The sequence below is a fragment of the Sarcophilus harrisii genome, chromosome 2, assembly GCF_902635505.1.
Source record: "Sarcophilus harrisii chromosome 2, mSarHar1.11, whole genome shotgun sequence".
Lineage (NCBI taxonomy): Eukaryota > Metazoa > Chordata > Mammalia > Dasyuromorphia > Dasyuridae > Sarcophilus > Sarcophilus harrisii.
In genome coordinates this window covers 452,859,828-452,876,903 of record NC_045427.1, presented here as the reverse complement: position 1 = coordinate 452,876,903, position 17,076 = coordinate 452,859,828, and the positions used below count along the sequence as shown (strand labels likewise).

Genomic DNA, 17,076 nt, shown 5'->3' with positions numbered 1-17,076 from the left:
TATACCAGAGGAATAAGAATTAAAATCTATTTCAAAAAAAGGTACATCAGAATCATAAAACAAAGTGCTACACAAGGTCAGAAGAAGAAAATTATCAACTAAGAAAATCTGTGAATTCTTCAAGGAGATGATGAAAAAACAATAAAGATTCAAGTGATATTCTGTAATCTAAATTTGTAGTAGGTTATGTTGTGATGTTATGCAACATGATGCATCAGGAAAATCAGTTGGCTATGGAAAAAAAGTCCCAGAAAATTCTGAAACATGTAGAATATAGACAGTCAATGATGGAAATAAGAGAGAAAACTTGGTGTTCATGGAGCTTAAAGCTTATAAGACTGAAATTATTCCTAAACACATTAATCAGTCCCCCTTTGCCCTATCTGTCAACAGGATGAAAAAGGCTGTTAACTTTTTTTTAAATTTCCTGAGAGTCCAAATTATTCTACAACTTTGGTACAACTGGAGATAGAGAAATTGGTTATATCTTCTCCTTGAGTGAAGTATGAAAGATGGTATAATGAAGGAGAGAGAGAGGGGGAAAGGACTCTATAGGCAGGGCAAATCCTTTCTGATATTTTCAACTTTATGCCTTAATAAATTCCAAGAGGAGGAAAAAAACCATAAATATGAAATCATACCTTTAAAAATTAGAAGAGAACTAAATGTTATATATTTATCAATTATAGTTGAAGGGAATTTATAATGATACAAGTTAGGTGGTATAACAATAGTTAAAGAGCTAGACTTGGAATTGGGATGACTTAGGTTCAAAAACTTCTGACACCTATTAGTTATGTGACTATAAGCATATCACTTACCCTCTTTCAGCCTCAGAGGTAAAATGGGGCTAAAACCCTATAGCACTTGCCTTACTGGGTTGTTGTGCAGCTCAAAGTTTGTACACAAATAAAATCAATGCAGCCTGAATTAGAAAAATAAAAAGATATAGATTGGGAAATATTTTTATTAAGCAATTCATTCAAATTGTACATATTTGTAATTTCATGCATACATGATTAAATTTTAAAAGTAATTATGATAAAAATCTAATACCTAAAATCTATAGAGAACTGACACAAATATACAAAGTTAAGAGTCACTGGACAAAAACACATCATGTCAAAGAACATGAATAAATATTTTGGTGGTAAGGAGAAAGAAAAAAATTCAAATTATCAGTCATAACCTGAAAATATTCTCTAAATTACTATTAAAAATAATCAAAAAATGAAAATTAAAGCCTACCTGCTATGAAACATTACTTATACTATCAGCCTCAGTTTGAAGCATAGGTTGGTTTTGCTGAATTGTTTTTCTTTTTTATTCTTTGTTACAAGGGATGGCTCACTGCATAAGGGAGGAGGATATATCTATTCAGAAATTAAGTTAATATAAAATGGATACCAACAAAAGTTTTTAAGCTGTAGAAAAATGAAAGCTACACTGAATTATCACTTCACGTCTATCAAGTTAACAAAAAATATAAAAAACAGAAAAATTAATTTTTGAAAAGACTGCGAAAAAACAACACTTCTAATTTCTGGGCTGTAGAGTTATAAAGTATGTTAATTCTAGAAATCAAATTTTAATTTTGAAAAAAAAAAACCTATTCATAGACTAAAAATTACAGACTTAAAACTGGAGGGGACCTCACCAGTCATATTGTACGCATACTCCAACAAGCATGAAAATGTTCATAGCAGCATTATTTGTGACCAAAAGATATAAATAAAATTTGCATTCAATGAATAAATGACAAATGAGAAGGATTCAGAGAAACATGGAAAGAATTGTATGAAGTGATGAGGAGTAAAGAAAGCAAAGTAAAAAAAAAAATACATAATGATTACAACCATTGTAAATAAAGGCAATATGAAGAAGAGACAAAATTCTGGTCAATCAATGTTAGTATCATACTATCAAATTTAAAGGACACATACTCTTCCTTGTTTGTTCCCATTCCCTACCCCATTTAATAATAATCCATAAACTGTTTTTCAGTAAATATACTTTGTAAAAGGAGTTGTTTAGAAGTACATTATTAAGTGTATGCTGTGGCAAAACAAGATGTATCAATAATTTTATTTTTTTGAAAGATGAGTAGGAATTCAACAAGTAAATGGGGAAAGGTAAACATTCTAAACACAGGGAGTAGTCTGAGTAAAAGTATGGAGGGAGGAGGGTATTATAGCATATTTGGGGAATAGAGGACAAACTAGTTTGCTTGGAACAGAGTACTAGTAATAATTCGACTTTAGGCAAGACAAATAAGGTAGTATGTGAATGTGGAAGATCTTAAATACCAGCAAAGGAATTAAAATTTTTTTTCAGAAGGCACAAATAAGCACCACTGAATATTTTTAAGTAAAGGAGTGAAATGATCAAAAAGTTATTCTGAAAGGCATGGGAAGGATTGATTGGAGAGGTAAAGGGTGAAAGAAGACCTGATGAAGATTACTGAAATAGTTCAGGTGAAAATGAGGACCTTTACAAACATGATACTATTGGGAATAGGGAGGAGGGAGTGGAAGCAAAAAATATTGTGAAGACTATAATGATAGCATCTAATAATTAACTGAATATTAGTAGTGAGACGAAAAACGCAATGGTACAATAAACAAGAGTGAAATCAGAAAGAAAAGCAGATTTGGGGAGAAAGATAGTAAGCCTAGTTTGAAATAATAATAGAATACCTACAAAATGCAGAAGATTTTAAGGGTTTTAGTAGAGGAAGAAATGAATTCAGGCTCACTCAATATCAGATATTCAAGTAGAAAGGGCTGGTGGATAGGTGTAAGGTAAACTTGGCATGCTTGTAAAACAAAGCCTAGAAATGAAAATGTTATTACTATACAAAGCAACTGAAACCATCAGAAGGAATTAGCTTTTGGGAGGAGGGATGTATAAAGAAAAAACTGACTAATTCCAGGAAGATGACAATAAAGCAGAAAAACTGTGTAAAAGATTTTAAAAAAAAGCTCAGGATACTATACAGCATCACCTAAAAGAAAGTTGAGAGGATCAAGAAAGGAAGATCAATATTCTCAAAGAATAAAGGAGGATGAAAAAGGGAAAAGTCATAAAATTCAATCAAAAAGACATCAGAGGTCACATTCAAAGAACTATTTTTTTAAAGTTTTGAGGGCCAAGGTTAGGGGAGGGAGAAATAGCTGAAACTGTATTGCAGTGAAAAAAATTTTAGCAGTGGGGAGAATGTACAAGTTTGAGAAATTTGTGAATTAAAGAAAAAAGAGAAAATGAAAGGGTCTATGAACATGTAAAGACAAAAACTACAGTCACTATTAGGTTGTTTAATAAATGTTTATTAAACTGAATTGAATGCTAGCATGAAGACTAATCAAAAGATTCAGGCTCAGGAAAAGGATATTGGGAATTGGATCCAAAGAATGATTAAGTAAATAGCTTTCAGGAGCACAAAATCAATAAATCTCAATGTATTCACTGATGTTTTTATGGACATGGCCTTTGAAGAAAAATATCCCCTCAACCAAACTATACTACTGGTTGTGAAACCTTTACTTGATGACTTCCTGTAAAATGAAACCTACACCATCTGCTGAATCTATCGATTCTACTTTAGGACAATTATTAAGAAGTTTCCTCCTTACATAAAGCATAAATACATCTTCCTGCACCCTCCAATCACTACTCTATTTTGCCCTCATGGTCCAGCAAAACAAGTCTAATCCTCTTTCTACAGATAACCCCTTCACTGCTCAAAAACAGCTACCATATACTATATAACTTCCCAAAAGTTCTGGGCTAAACACCCAGGTTTTTTGTTTGTTTGTTTGTTTAATTATTGGTACACTGGAAAGAGCACTGACTTTGGTGTTACAGCACCTAAGGTTTCAAATCCCAAATCTGCTCACTCTATCGTTGTAACCTTGAGCAAATCATTTAATCTAACTGAACCTCATTCCTCATTTATAAACTGTTGGGGGAGTGATTAGATATCATTTATATCCCCCACTTCAGCTTTATGATCTCAAGATATATAATTCTTTATGATCTATATTCCAGGCTACCTCAGAAAGGCAAGAAATTCCTGTCCTTGGAAATGCTCAAGTCTCAAGGCTTCTTAACCACAATCTTGGTTGCCTTTTTATGCTTGTTTCTCAGGGCAATTCCTTAAGTGTGATACAAAGAACTGTATATAATACTCCAGGATCTAATCTGACAGGGGAAGACTCTAAAAATCAAGGGACCAGGACCCTAATCCTGGTCATTATGTCACTCTTAATGTTAGCTTTTTTTGGTTGCCAGATCACACTGTTGATTAACTCACATGGAGATTACAATCTACTAAAACATGCAAATCTTTTTTCATGTGAACTGTCAAGGAGCCATGATGTCCCCCCTCTTGTATTTGTAAGATTGATTTTTTTTTAAGTGTTAGACCTTACACTGATCCCTATTAAATTTTGCCACAATGTGAAATTTCAGCAAAATGTTCTGTCAAACAAACTCTTTTCAGACTCAGAATCTGTCATCTATCTTGTTTGTTTTCCCTTCCCATCTTTCTGTCATCTTTGTTCTTGGTTCTTTAGAAACGTTGAGAGATATCTATTTCCTTCAAACTGGAGAGGTGTACAAAAGAAAGAAAATGTAGAATTAACAATTATTCAAATATATTTAAGATTATTATATAGAACAAGGAGTATGCCTTCAGTTTTTTTTTTCCCACAAAAGGGCAGAAGTAGGATGAAAGAATAGCAAGAATCTAACACAAACAAATTTGAAATGGACACAAAAAAAAGACCACTAAAAATTACTGGTACTTGGGGCAGCTAGGTGGCCCAGTGGATAGAGCACCAGCCCTGAAATCAGGAGGACCTGAGTTCAGTCTGGTCTCAGACACTTAAAACTTCCTAGCTGTGTGACCCTGGGCAAATTACTTAACCCCAATTACCTCAGCAAAAAATAATAATAATAACAATAAAAATTTTTTAAAATTTACTGGTACACTGGAAAGAGAGCACTGACTTTGGAGTTGCAGGACCCAAAGTTTCAAATCCTAAATCTGCTCACTCTATCTTTGTAGCCTTGAGCAAATCATTTAATCTAACTGAACCTCATTCCTCATTTATAAACTGGAAGGGGAGTGATTAGATATCATTTATATCCCCCACTCCAGCTTTATGGTCTCAAGATTTATAATTCTTTATGATCTATATTCCAGGTTACCTCAGAAAGGCAAGAAATTCCTGTCCTGGAAATGTTCAAGTAGAGGCTTCATGTTTAGTAAGAAGATAATACACCATCACCTCTCCCCAAATACCAGAACCTAAAATAACCAAAATTGTAACTCAAATAGGAAATAGGTTTAGAAATTTGTTTGAATTTTTGCCTTTTCAAGCAAGTACCATATTTTCTATTTGGTTGGGATGTTCTTTGGCTTTTTAGGATTTCTGAGTTTGGTGAGAGTTTGGATTAAATTACATTTATGTATAATTCAATTCTTAAGATTACAAAAATTTTTGACATATTGAGGTGAAGTAATGATACTTGAAGGACTTCAAGTCAAATTACCTCAGTTTTCTTTATAGGCCAGTTTGAAGATTACAAATCCTAAATTACTTACAGTGATTCCAATGTGGTTTGTTCCCTTACTCACCTTTGCAGTTACTTCTTGAGATTTTTCTCTCTACTATCCAAGGCTCTTGTCCTTGTTCCAATTGGGAAATCACAAATGGTTTTGAACCTTGATGCCCTGTTCACATGGAAATATGAAGGGTTTGGATATGTATCCAAGAGACAAAGAACCGATCTATAAAAATCCAAATCTCTTCTTCAGGATCTCGGAAGGATGAGATCATGGCAACATAAAAGACAAAATATCCATTTCAGAATTTACAAAGCATAGATACCTCTCAAATAGAAAGAAGGAGAAGAAACACTCTGTTCTGTTATTCAAAAGGGATTTGGATTTTTTGATCACTTAATTCCAAAGTCAAATACAAATAAACACCTCAGAGTGCTTTCCCCTACTCCTACATAAACACACACTTTATATCTGAGAAAACAAAGATATTCTAATAGGCAGACTGACAGGAGTCACAAAGGAAGCCTACTCTTACCCAGTGAGACTAGGTTCCTGTAGTTCTCCAGCATTACATCCTTGTATAGATATTTCTGACTAGAGTCCAGTTTCCCCCACTCCTCCTTGGTGAAGTCAACAGCTACATCCTTGAATGTCAATGATTCCTAAAATACCAAACACATTTCAGTTTAACCTAGGACCATCCATTAACAATACGAAGAAGAGTAAGCATCAGAGTATAGAACTGACAGGATTATATGTTCTGATAAAATTTAGGAATCGGAGAGTTCTAAGGCAACCAAATTATTTTCTATTGTATCCTTATGCTAGTCAACACATATACAAGACATTAAAACATGTACAAGACATGGTCAATGTCCTTGAAAACATAAAGAGTTTTGCTTAGTAGAAAAATATACAAAGGACAAAACTGGAGAAGACAATACTGTACACAGAGTAAACCACTAAATTGTGTGAAACAGAATAAGTCATATAAATCCAGAGAAGAAAGAGACTTACCTGGCTTCAGGGACAAAGGAAGACTTCACAGAACAAGAAAACCTTAAAGGTAAAAGAGATTTTGGAGGTATGTAGTACAACCTCTTAGCTAACAAATTATAATCTCTGGAATATTCCACAAGTGACCATTTGCAATATCCAGGATATAACTGACTGTTTCCAATGAATTATGCCCTCTTAAGACAAACTGGTGCATTTTTGTGAATCTCTAAATGTTAGGAAATTTTCAGTCTTATCAAGCTAGAAACTACTTCCCTTTATCTTCACCTAGTTTTTCTGTTTTCCCCAATGGAACTACAAAGAGTAAATCAAATCTGTATCTTATCATTATCACATGTTAATCATTCAAAAATTTGGAGGAAACTATATGGCTATTAAATTTTCTTTTCCAAGGCTAAGCATTCAAGTTCCTTCAACCATTTCCCAAACATCCCTTTCATGCTGCTGGCCATCCTCTTCTAGAGGAACACCAATTTCTCATCTCTATTAAAATATGACAGGAGGAACTCAACATATCACTTCAAAATTAGCATAATGAACCACAATACAGTACATATTTCATCTACTTACTATGGTCATTACAGTTATGCTAAGTTATGCTAAAGATAGCATTAATGAAATTTTTGTCAGCCATATTATATTATTATATCACATACCATAATATTATCCGTCATATTATATCATATTGTATGATAAGCTCAAAGCCAAATAACACAGCAAATATAATAGGCATTCAGGTCAACTAATCTTTGAAGCAGTCAACCTGCCTATAGTGGCACTACCTGGAATGTCACTTAAAGATAACCACTATCTCCCAAAATTCCTCAGTTTGAATTCATTTCATCTGAAACCAAGTATGACTTTTCCAAACACATCTGACACCTATGCATTAAATGAGCAGGCATAACAAGTTTTAGAGAATTTGTCGAAGAGCTTTTATCTGGACCTTGTGATCACTACTCCACATCCAATTTTTAATAATGTCACGAAAGGTGGGATAAGAAGATCCTTGTATTGATCACAGCCTGATTACCAGGCTGAAATCACTGTCTGAAACTGCTATTCACTCTGACAACTACTAGCTTTCATCTCCCAAATTCATAAGGAACTAAGCCTGATAGGATCTAGACCTTACAGAGCATAAAACAAGTTGCACCTACTATTTATTGGATGACCAATTAAGGGACTATGTCATTCAAGGACTATTTCTCAAGGGACTGGATTAGACCACCAAAGAAATTATATCTCTTGTGTGTGTCCTAGCACTGAATGAAACTGTCCACAGTGAAGAGATGTTCTCTGGGTGATATGAGTGTGCCCGTATGAGACACTGATTATATTCTAAAAAGAGGCGAGAAAGACCCTAGCTGTATGACCATAAGTAAGTCACTTAACTTCTCAAATGTACTAGACAACCCTCCAAGTCTATTAGTTACAAAGAAAGTAACAACTTTCATTGGTAGGGAGAGTTTCCTATACCAAAGAAAAAACATAGATCTAGTCCCTATCCTTCTCCTTGTGCTCAAGAAGTTTCTAACCTAGAAGTATACATGACAGACAAACATGCAGTACTACATAATAGCAAATAATCATAGTGCTTAACTGAATACAGTGTGCGAAAATCTGTATAATGACAAGTATTAAAAACCATACAAGACCAGAAAGGAAAGGGAATACCAGCTACGTAGGGGAGAATCAATGAAGGCATTATGGAAGAGGTAGCATTTCAAATGTAGCAGTGGTTGGAAGATGCAGAGAATCAGATTTAGCTTTATTTAACAATTAGAGTTGTACAAAAACAGAATAAGCTGCTTTGGGAGGGAGTAAGTTCTTAATCATTGTAGGTCTTTAAACAGATTACTTGCAAGGAATGGTCCCTTCCTGAAGTGCTGGCTGTACTTGAAGACCTCAGAGATGCTTTCAACAATAAGAATATCTGACACCTGGGCCTAGATGGGAAATGATTTATTCTCTCTCTAGTGTGAAATGACTTACTTAACCTAGATTATTGTCCTTCATTCTCGAAGAGGACCATGACATCAGGGAGGAGATGCCATGACATGCAAGTGAATGAGATTTAAGTCAGGAAGGGCTGACCTAAATTGCACGCTGAATTAATAGCAGAGCCAGAAAAAGAACTCTGTACACTGAACTAATAGCAAGTCAGGAAAAAAAACTCAGTTCTCTTAACCCTCAAATCAGTGATTTGGTAAAGACAATGTATATATTTGTTTTGGAGCCTAGAAAGATTAAATTAACATCAATGAAAATTTATTAAATGTCTATGGTGCATATGACATGCTAAGTATTAGGGCTACAAAGACAAAAATGAAACAAATTCTTCGATCAAGCTTATATATAACCAGGAGTGATGCAACATGTATATAAGTAGATACAAAGTATGCATAAAGTAATTTCAATTTCAGTGTGGGACGAATGTTTGTGGCAGCCCTCTTTGTAGTGGTTAGAAACTGGAAACTGAGTGGATGCCCATCAGTTGGAGAATGGCTGAATAAATTGTGGTATATGAATATTATGGAATATTATTGTTCTGTAAGAAATGATCAGGAGGATGATTTCAGAAAGGCCTGGAGAGACTTACACGAACTGATGCTGAGTGAAATGAGCAGGACCAGGAGATCATTATATACTTCAACAACAATACTATATGATGACCAGTTCTGATGGACCTAGCCATCCTCAGCAATGAAATCAACCAAATCATTTCCAATGGAGCAGTAATGAACTGAACCAGCTATGCCCAGAGAAAGAACTCTGGGTGATGACTAAAAACCATTACATTGAATTCCCAATCCCTATATTTATGCCCACCTGTATTTTTTATTTCCTTCACAAGCTAATTGTACAATATTTCAGAGTCTGATTCTTTTTCTACAGCAAAATAACAGTTTGGTCATGTATACTTATTGTGTATCTAATTTATATTTTAATATATTTAACATCTACTGGTCATCCTGCCATCTGGGGGAGAGGGTGGGGGGTAAGAGGTGAAAAATTGGAACAAGAGGTTTGGCAATTGTTAATGCTGTAAAGTTACCCATGCATATAACCTGTAAATAAAAGGCTATTAAATAAAAAAAAAGAAAAAAAAATTTCAGTGTGGGAGCATTAGGAGAGAAGCTTCATGTAGGTGGAAATATTTGAGCTGCACTTTGTGAAAAATACAACCTGTTTAAAATGATCATTTAATGACAGGTCCCAAGAAGACACTATGGTTAAAAATGTGGACAGCAGTACATGGCATGTGAGTATACACAGGTACGTGTGTGTGTGTGTGTGTTTTCACAAGTTATAACTAAAATTGATAAATTATTTTTCTTTGCTTAAGTTGTACAGAGTTGTTTAATTATGCTACAATCACATCAAGTATATATATTCATAAGTTGTCAACGGGGTCAATATTTCTGGAAGATTAACTTGTCCTTATTAGCTTTTTATTCCTTCTCTAATAGAAAATATCTTCCTCTCTTCAAGGACAAATTCGATGCTACCTCCTCATGAAGTCACTTCCTGTCCCTCTTTCTCTTAGTTATTTTATTTTCCTTTCTTTGCAATTTCTAATGTTAAGAGCCTAAACAGAAGGCAAGTAGGGATTAGAATGCTTCAGGGTGTTCTAACTTGCAGAATACTCATCTGTCCAAATTCAAATTTGTTCATAATTTTTTGGTATACACATTACTACTTTCTCCAGGTTCTGGTATGGCAGAATGGTGTCCAGTTCAGCCTTTTGCTGTAGCCTCAAATATATAACCTTGAAAAATGTAACCAGTAGTGACAGTTCAGTAGAATGCAATTATTTGTCTATAGCTATTAACTTAAGTGAAGAAACTGCTATGATTCTTCAGTCAAGTTAATCCATACAAATTCCAATTATCTGTAAGACACATGCCAACTCTTAATGTTTTTTAACCAGTAATGATATACTAGAATCTAGTTACTTTAAAATAAACCAATTATCCATTGTTGGTGTTAAAAGTAGTGAGTCTGATCAGCGCTCTGAAAATGGCAAAGAAATTAGAATATATAAAAATCAAAGTGTTAAAAGAAAATACTAAATGCAATCTATGATGGATAAAACAAAGCAAATAGATTTTAAATAATAACTGAATTGCATGCTTTGAGAATATTCCTAGGTATTGGAACAGTCATTCTGAAAAGCCATTTGGAATCCTGCTGAAAAAAATTACTTAACTATGCCCTTAAGTACAAACCTTACTAATTTTTTTGGTTTATATATGAGGATGCTAACACATGCTGAGTTTACAATTCACTAAAATCCCCAAATCTTTTTCAAATTGATTGCTGTCTTCTTTTTGTCTTTGTGAAGTCAATTTCTTAAACACAAGTATACAACTTTAATGTATCCCTAATAGAATTGATCTTAGATTCAGGATCCTTTTAAGTCCTATTATCTAATGTGTTAGTTACCCTCCTACCTTTGTATATCTGTAAGTTGTCTTTTTTATCTACCTTCTGAATCCAATTCTCCCTGTGCAACAAGAAAACTGTTTGGATCTGCACACATACATTGTATCTAGGATATACTAGGACATATTCAACATATATAGGACTGCTTGCCATCTAGGGGAGGGGGTGGAGGGTGGGAGGGAAAAATCGGAACAGAAGTGAGTGCAAGGGATAATGTTGTAAAAAAAAAAATTACCCAGGCATGGATTCTGTCAATAAAAAGTTACTATAATAAAAAAAAAAAAGGATAATATTTATTTTTTTATCCAAATCATTAATTAAAATGTTAAATAGCACAGAGCCAAGCACAGATTCCTGTGTCAGATCCCTGGCACACACCATTGAAGACATAGTCACATAAAAAATGTGGGACCATTCATGTTTATTCTTTTTAGTATAGTCATTCAACCAGTTCATATGCATTTAAAATTAATATATAGTAATCCCTTCCACATTAGGAGGGTTGGTTCCTTCCACTCTCTCCTCACCCCCCACAATCTGAAAAATCCATATAAAAATTATTGACCCTCCCTTGGTACCAAGAAAAAAATGACTATCTATGGCATTTTTAAAAATATGTGTTCGTATTATACAATATTATACCTGTATCTTATGCATTTCTGAATTTCTAAACTTCTTCTGTATTGTCTGTTGGCCTTCATGTGCCATCTATGGCTTCTACAAAACTCACCCAAAATTCATATTTAATTTCTTAAGTTAATCTGCAATATATTAAAAACTGCAATGGGAAAAGTTGTGATGTAAAAGGGACAATTGTAGTCTAACCCATCTCTATCCAGAGTTCCAAAACAACAACTTAATGAGACATTTCATGAATAGTTATGTTCATCCTAACTACCTAGATCATTCATTCTGCCTATGCAGAAACCCTGAAATCATCTCCAATTCTCTTGTCCTTTGTACTAAAGTAGTCAATGTTTCTTCAAACACTGTTTTCTTTTCCCTACCTCAACTCATTATCTCAGTCAATCCTAAAATAAATTTCTTATCTCTTTAAATTGCCATTCAAAGTCCTCTACTACATGGCCCATGCTATAGATTTGTTCTATAACTATTTCTCATTGCTTCCTAAAACACACCCTTTGTTTTGACCAGATGTCTCTTCACTAGTTTTTTTGTGAATGAAATGTTCAACCCAGTTTCACACTTTGAACCATGTTGTTCTCTCTGCCTGGAATGCCTTCCACCATTTCTAACAATATAATCCTCAAGTCCAATTGAAACTTCATCTCTTTCAGAAAGCTTTCTTTGTTTATTATAGTCACATTTACCTTTCTCTTCTCTCAACTTTTATGACATCATCTACACTATTTGCTTTGACCTGGTACTCATGTACTTTCTTAAATTAATTTTTATCCATGTCAAAATTATAGTCATCATTTTATGAGTATATTTTGTCTCTTTGAGGAAAACGTATGGTTCTTGAAAGCAAAGATGATGTTTTCTACTTTTTTTGTCTTGTTCACTACCCCAAACTCATTATATTAAAACATCCTGCTAAATGGAGAGGAAGAAGACAGTCCCTATGAACACTTCTTGTCTTCTGGGTGAAAACATTTGGGGACTCAGTCTTTGGACTGGACTTTTTGGAAAAAGTATCTCTAAGAAGAGGAAACTGGAGAGAAGAACTTTTTCTTTGTCCTGAAATGTCAACGTACCTGGGATCTGGTTGTCAAGAGCCCCGAAGTCATTCCTTCTCTCTTAGAACTACCCTCTTGTGAAGTACAGATTCCTAAAAAGGCCAAGCTGCAAAAGAGAAAAGTGTCATTTTTCCTACATTCACTGGGTAGCAAAGGACAGAAGGGTTTCCCCCTGTCTCAATGTTATAAAGGAGGAAGAAAGTCAAAAAGAACCTAGAAATAACCTGATCCCAATAATCCCAAATAATACTAATAATATCTAACATTCATATAGCACTTACTATATCTCAATAATTGTGTTAAGTAATTTATAATTATTGTATGTGCTACTCATAACAACCTAAGTAGGAAGATGCTATTTTTATCCCAATTTTACAGATAAGAAAACTGAGACAAACAAGTTATGTGACTTGTCCGGTATCATTAGCTAGTGTCTGAGGCAAAATTTGAACTCATATCTTCTTTCCAGGGCCAGACCTCTATCCACAAGAATACACGGCTATTCCAGTTCAAAGTGAAGGCATGTAAGTACTCTTCTGGGGTTAAAGTCTTTCACATGTTTCATGTTAACAATCACAGTTTCTAGTCCCAACCAAAAAACCACCTCTCAAGAAAACCGGATTAGTTGAGATCTCCCTTAGATGGGGTTTTCTTTTTTATGTTATCTACTTGCAAAGTACTTACAAAGCACCAACTAAATCCAAGCATTTTACTGTATGCCTAGGTTTTCAAATTCACAATCTCAGAAATACCATAAGCCCTGCTCATTGCTATACTTGAGAATACCCCCTGCTTCTCTTTCTCAAAATCATCCTTTTTGTTGCTTGAAGAATGGGGATACAGTTAGCCTCATCAGGGTGCATAGTACCCACTTACTAGGAAATTTTCTAGAAGAAAGGTCATTCCAGATCAAAGAATGTTGCAGTTTTCTATAAGCATCTGGTCTAAACTCAAACTCCTCTCTGGACAACTGATTCTTTGCCCCATAGTAATTCTCACCTGTCTCCTGAAGCACCTGGGTGAGATTTTCCAAGGCTAGTTTCTGGATAGTCTACTTTCACCCCAATCCTGTTTACCCAAGCAGATTGGTCAGGAATCAGTTCAGTACCAGTCACTTTCATGACCTTACTCAGCATTTTCGGAAGCTCTGAGCAAAGGTCTCAGAGCTCAGGTATGCATGCTCCTGGCATATATATTTATATCTGATTCCCAAAACCTGGGAACTCAGTAGGTCTCCCGGACCTTCATTGTGGAGTTGATATCTCTGCTTCTTCATTAGGAAACCTTTCCTCTGGTGCTCAGAGCTGGAAACCTGAAGTCTCTATACATCGCTGCTGTGAACAGAGAGAAAATGACAGTCAACATATAGAACCTAGCAACCTCAGTCACAGTGTGAATCCTGCAAAGCCCTTGAGAGACAGCCAGAAAGTCAAGCATCTGAATGGGCACTTGATGAATTTCATTCATTCAACAAACGCTTGGATTCAATTCAATAAATATTTAATAAGCATCTACTAAATGCAGAGCACTGTGCTAAGAGCTAGAGAGACAAAGAAACCTTACCCTGCTGGTATTATTCTACTGGAATGCAAATACAGAGTGCCTCGGATAGTATCTTTTGTGTTCACACACAAACAGACGCACGCACACAGAGCTCTCGCCTGACACTCGCACATGATCTCTTTCTCAGGCATAGGGCGTGGAGAGGATAACATGTCCTCTCTCTGCCCCATAAGCTCGGCTCCAGTCGACAGCTAAGCGGGAGTTGGTAGCTGGCTCATTAAGTACCTGGGACTAAGTCCGGGTATTGGCCTGACCTCCAATAAGAGAGGGTTCGGCCGAAGAACCAATTATGGCGTCAAGCCTGCGCGCGCATTACCAGACAAAGCTTGAAGGTGCGCTTGCGCCTAGAGAATCTCTTGGGACTACAACTCCCAGAATAATAAGGGCCTCTCTTATTCCCTCTGCCTTCACTACGCCCCAATCTCCTACACCAGTCATGAGCTCGATCTCCCACACCTGAGCTCCTCCAAGCCAGTAGCGATTACTCTGCCAGTCAGAGGCGCAGACTAGCTTCGCACTCCTCCCTCCACCCCAAACAATCCTAGTTATGCTCTGAGACCCCATCTCAGCCCGTCCTTTGGCATTTCGCTCTCCAGTTTGTTTCCCATTAGGGCCACACGCTGGTCGGTTTTCAAAGAGCGAAGGGAATCAATACGGCTGATGACGAGCGAGGCCGTGGAGGGGGAAACCTTCCAGGGACGGGGCCTGCGAGGGGAAGAGACTCGCAGTAGTCCTTTTTTTAGAAGAGATATAGGAAGAATATCAATAAATTGGGCCAAAAAATAAAAGAATGAAATTTAAAAATGAATTATGGATTTAATTTGTTACATACTTGGAAAGCAAACTGTATATAAAAGAATTTGGCAGTTTTGTGCATGAACTTCTTGTTCTATTTCACTTTGCATTTTAATTTATGGTTAAATTCTGAATAAAAAAATAAAATTTAAGATACAATGGAGGGAAGAAATAGAACTTGTTCATTAAATCTCAGTGGGCTAAGGATTCTTTGAAAGAGAGAAAAAATATTTTTGAGTAAATAAAAAGCCCTAATTCATAAAACATTTATAATTCTTAAAAGATCAAAGATAACTGTAGAATCAAAACAGATTTGGATAAGAGGTACAATTTTACATGCTAACATATACCTAATTTTTATATTCTTATAATCTCAAATCCCTTAAAATCATTAGGGGAAAAAAAGTGTACTCTTAACAGATTGTGTTTGTGGTCTTGATAAAGTTTAGCTAAATTCTGATAGAAGAAACAGGATTAATGCATGTTCTCTTTATAGAAAAACATTTTTTAGTGTTTTAAAGCCACCTCTCTGTGTTTATTGTTCCACAGTTTCAGAGGATTTCAAATTATATGGAGAAATGAAGATAGCTACTTCATTTATTAAAAAAAGCAATCAGCACCATGGCCAGGGGTAACAGCACCACAAAATAGCAACTGACTAAGAGAAACCTTAAGGCTTAGGAAAGCAAAGAAACTGTCATAGCTGAATTTAATTGAAAGGTCAATTCTCCAACATACAGAAGAGACATTATCAATTAAATTTACAAGGTGGAGAAGAGTTGTAACTAGTTGTGAGTATATTAATCAAGTTCACTCACTATGATGACTTTAAGTCATTTTGGATTACTTGCAGAGTGAAATTCAGAACCAAATAAGACTATGGGACTCACAGGGGTTCTAAGGGGTTCATTTGGTGTACTAAGAAGAAAATTCCCACATGCAGTCATTTTTCTATTTGACTTTTCTGGTATACTAATTGACAAGGAAGCAACAGGAAGAGGAGGAATATATATACACATATGTGTATGTGTGTATATAGTATATAGTGTGTGTGTGTGTGTGTGTGTGTGTGTGTGTGTGTGTATAATGTATATCTCCCCTAGTTGCCTGGTATTCTATGTTAATGCCACTTTCCTTGAATGGCAAGGGTTTGGTTTTTATGTAAGATTTGATTCTGTAATGAAACGGTCTTTCAGAGACAGATTCAAGTACATTTTTGATACATTTTCTGCTTCATCATGTCAGATTCTGCTTCATCATCCTATGATTGTGTTTGTAAGCCAAGATAAAATACAAGTGCAGGATATAATGATAGAGTGGATCAAAAGATGTCATGCCATAGCAAGCAACAGACTCAACCAAGAAAATGTCAACATAAACTCGGAATAAAAATCAAAGGATAACTAATTAATTGGAGAGGTAGGACCAGAACCCAAGTTTTTTGACTCATACACAGTCATTTAAAAAACACATATATAATAACAACAACATACTAAGCATCCTAGTCTTCAAAACATCATAGCATGTGTACACTTCAATTCCATTTAGTCCTAGTTCTGTGTTCAATGATGTCATGTAATCTACTTTGTCCAACCCCTTCCATCTCAAACCAACAAACACAATTTAAGAGAATAGGTATAAAGAGTCTAGGATTATGTATCCTGAACTTTACGTTGTTCTGCTTTACCTCTAAGATTCTATCACAGAGCGTTTATGCTTGCTGAATACCTATATTTTGCTAGTTATGGAATTGAATGTGTAGCTCATATAGTCTCGTCCTCCTAATCTATTTGTCTTCATACAGAGCCACTTAATCAATTTTCTTATTCAGTCATCAAAAATAATGATGATTAGCCATAACATTAAATTATTATTAAATTAATTCTTTTAAATTATTAAATTCCCCCTCACGATTGCTTTGGCGGCATCGCAAAAGTTTGCCATTATCGTTCACAAAATTATTTATTGTTTCTTTGACTCACC

General features: G+C 35.1%; 1 protein-coding gene across 1 annotated transcript in view; it reads right to left on the bottom strand.

The window, feature by feature from the left end:
- Positions 1–14,625, bottom strand: part of LOC105751145 (zinc finger protein 420) — a 78,300-nt gene extending 63,675 nt beyond the window's left edge. The window contains exons 1-5 of the mRNA XM_031949328.1: positions 14,524–14,625; positions 13,735–14,069; positions 12,754–12,841; positions 6,105–6,231; positions 5,642–5,737 (exon numbers count right to left, since the gene is read on the bottom strand). Of these exons, the coding sequence (XP_031805188.1) occupies positions 5,642–5,737; positions 6,105–6,231; positions 12,754–12,841; positions 13,735–13,871 (448 nt within the window). The 5' untranslated portion in view covers positions 13,872–14,069; positions 14,524–14,625. The remainder of the gene's footprint in view (positions 1–5,641; positions 5,738–6,104; positions 6,232–12,753; positions 12,842–13,734; positions 14,070–14,523) is intronic.
- Positions 14,626–17,076: the final 2,451 nt, after the last annotated feature.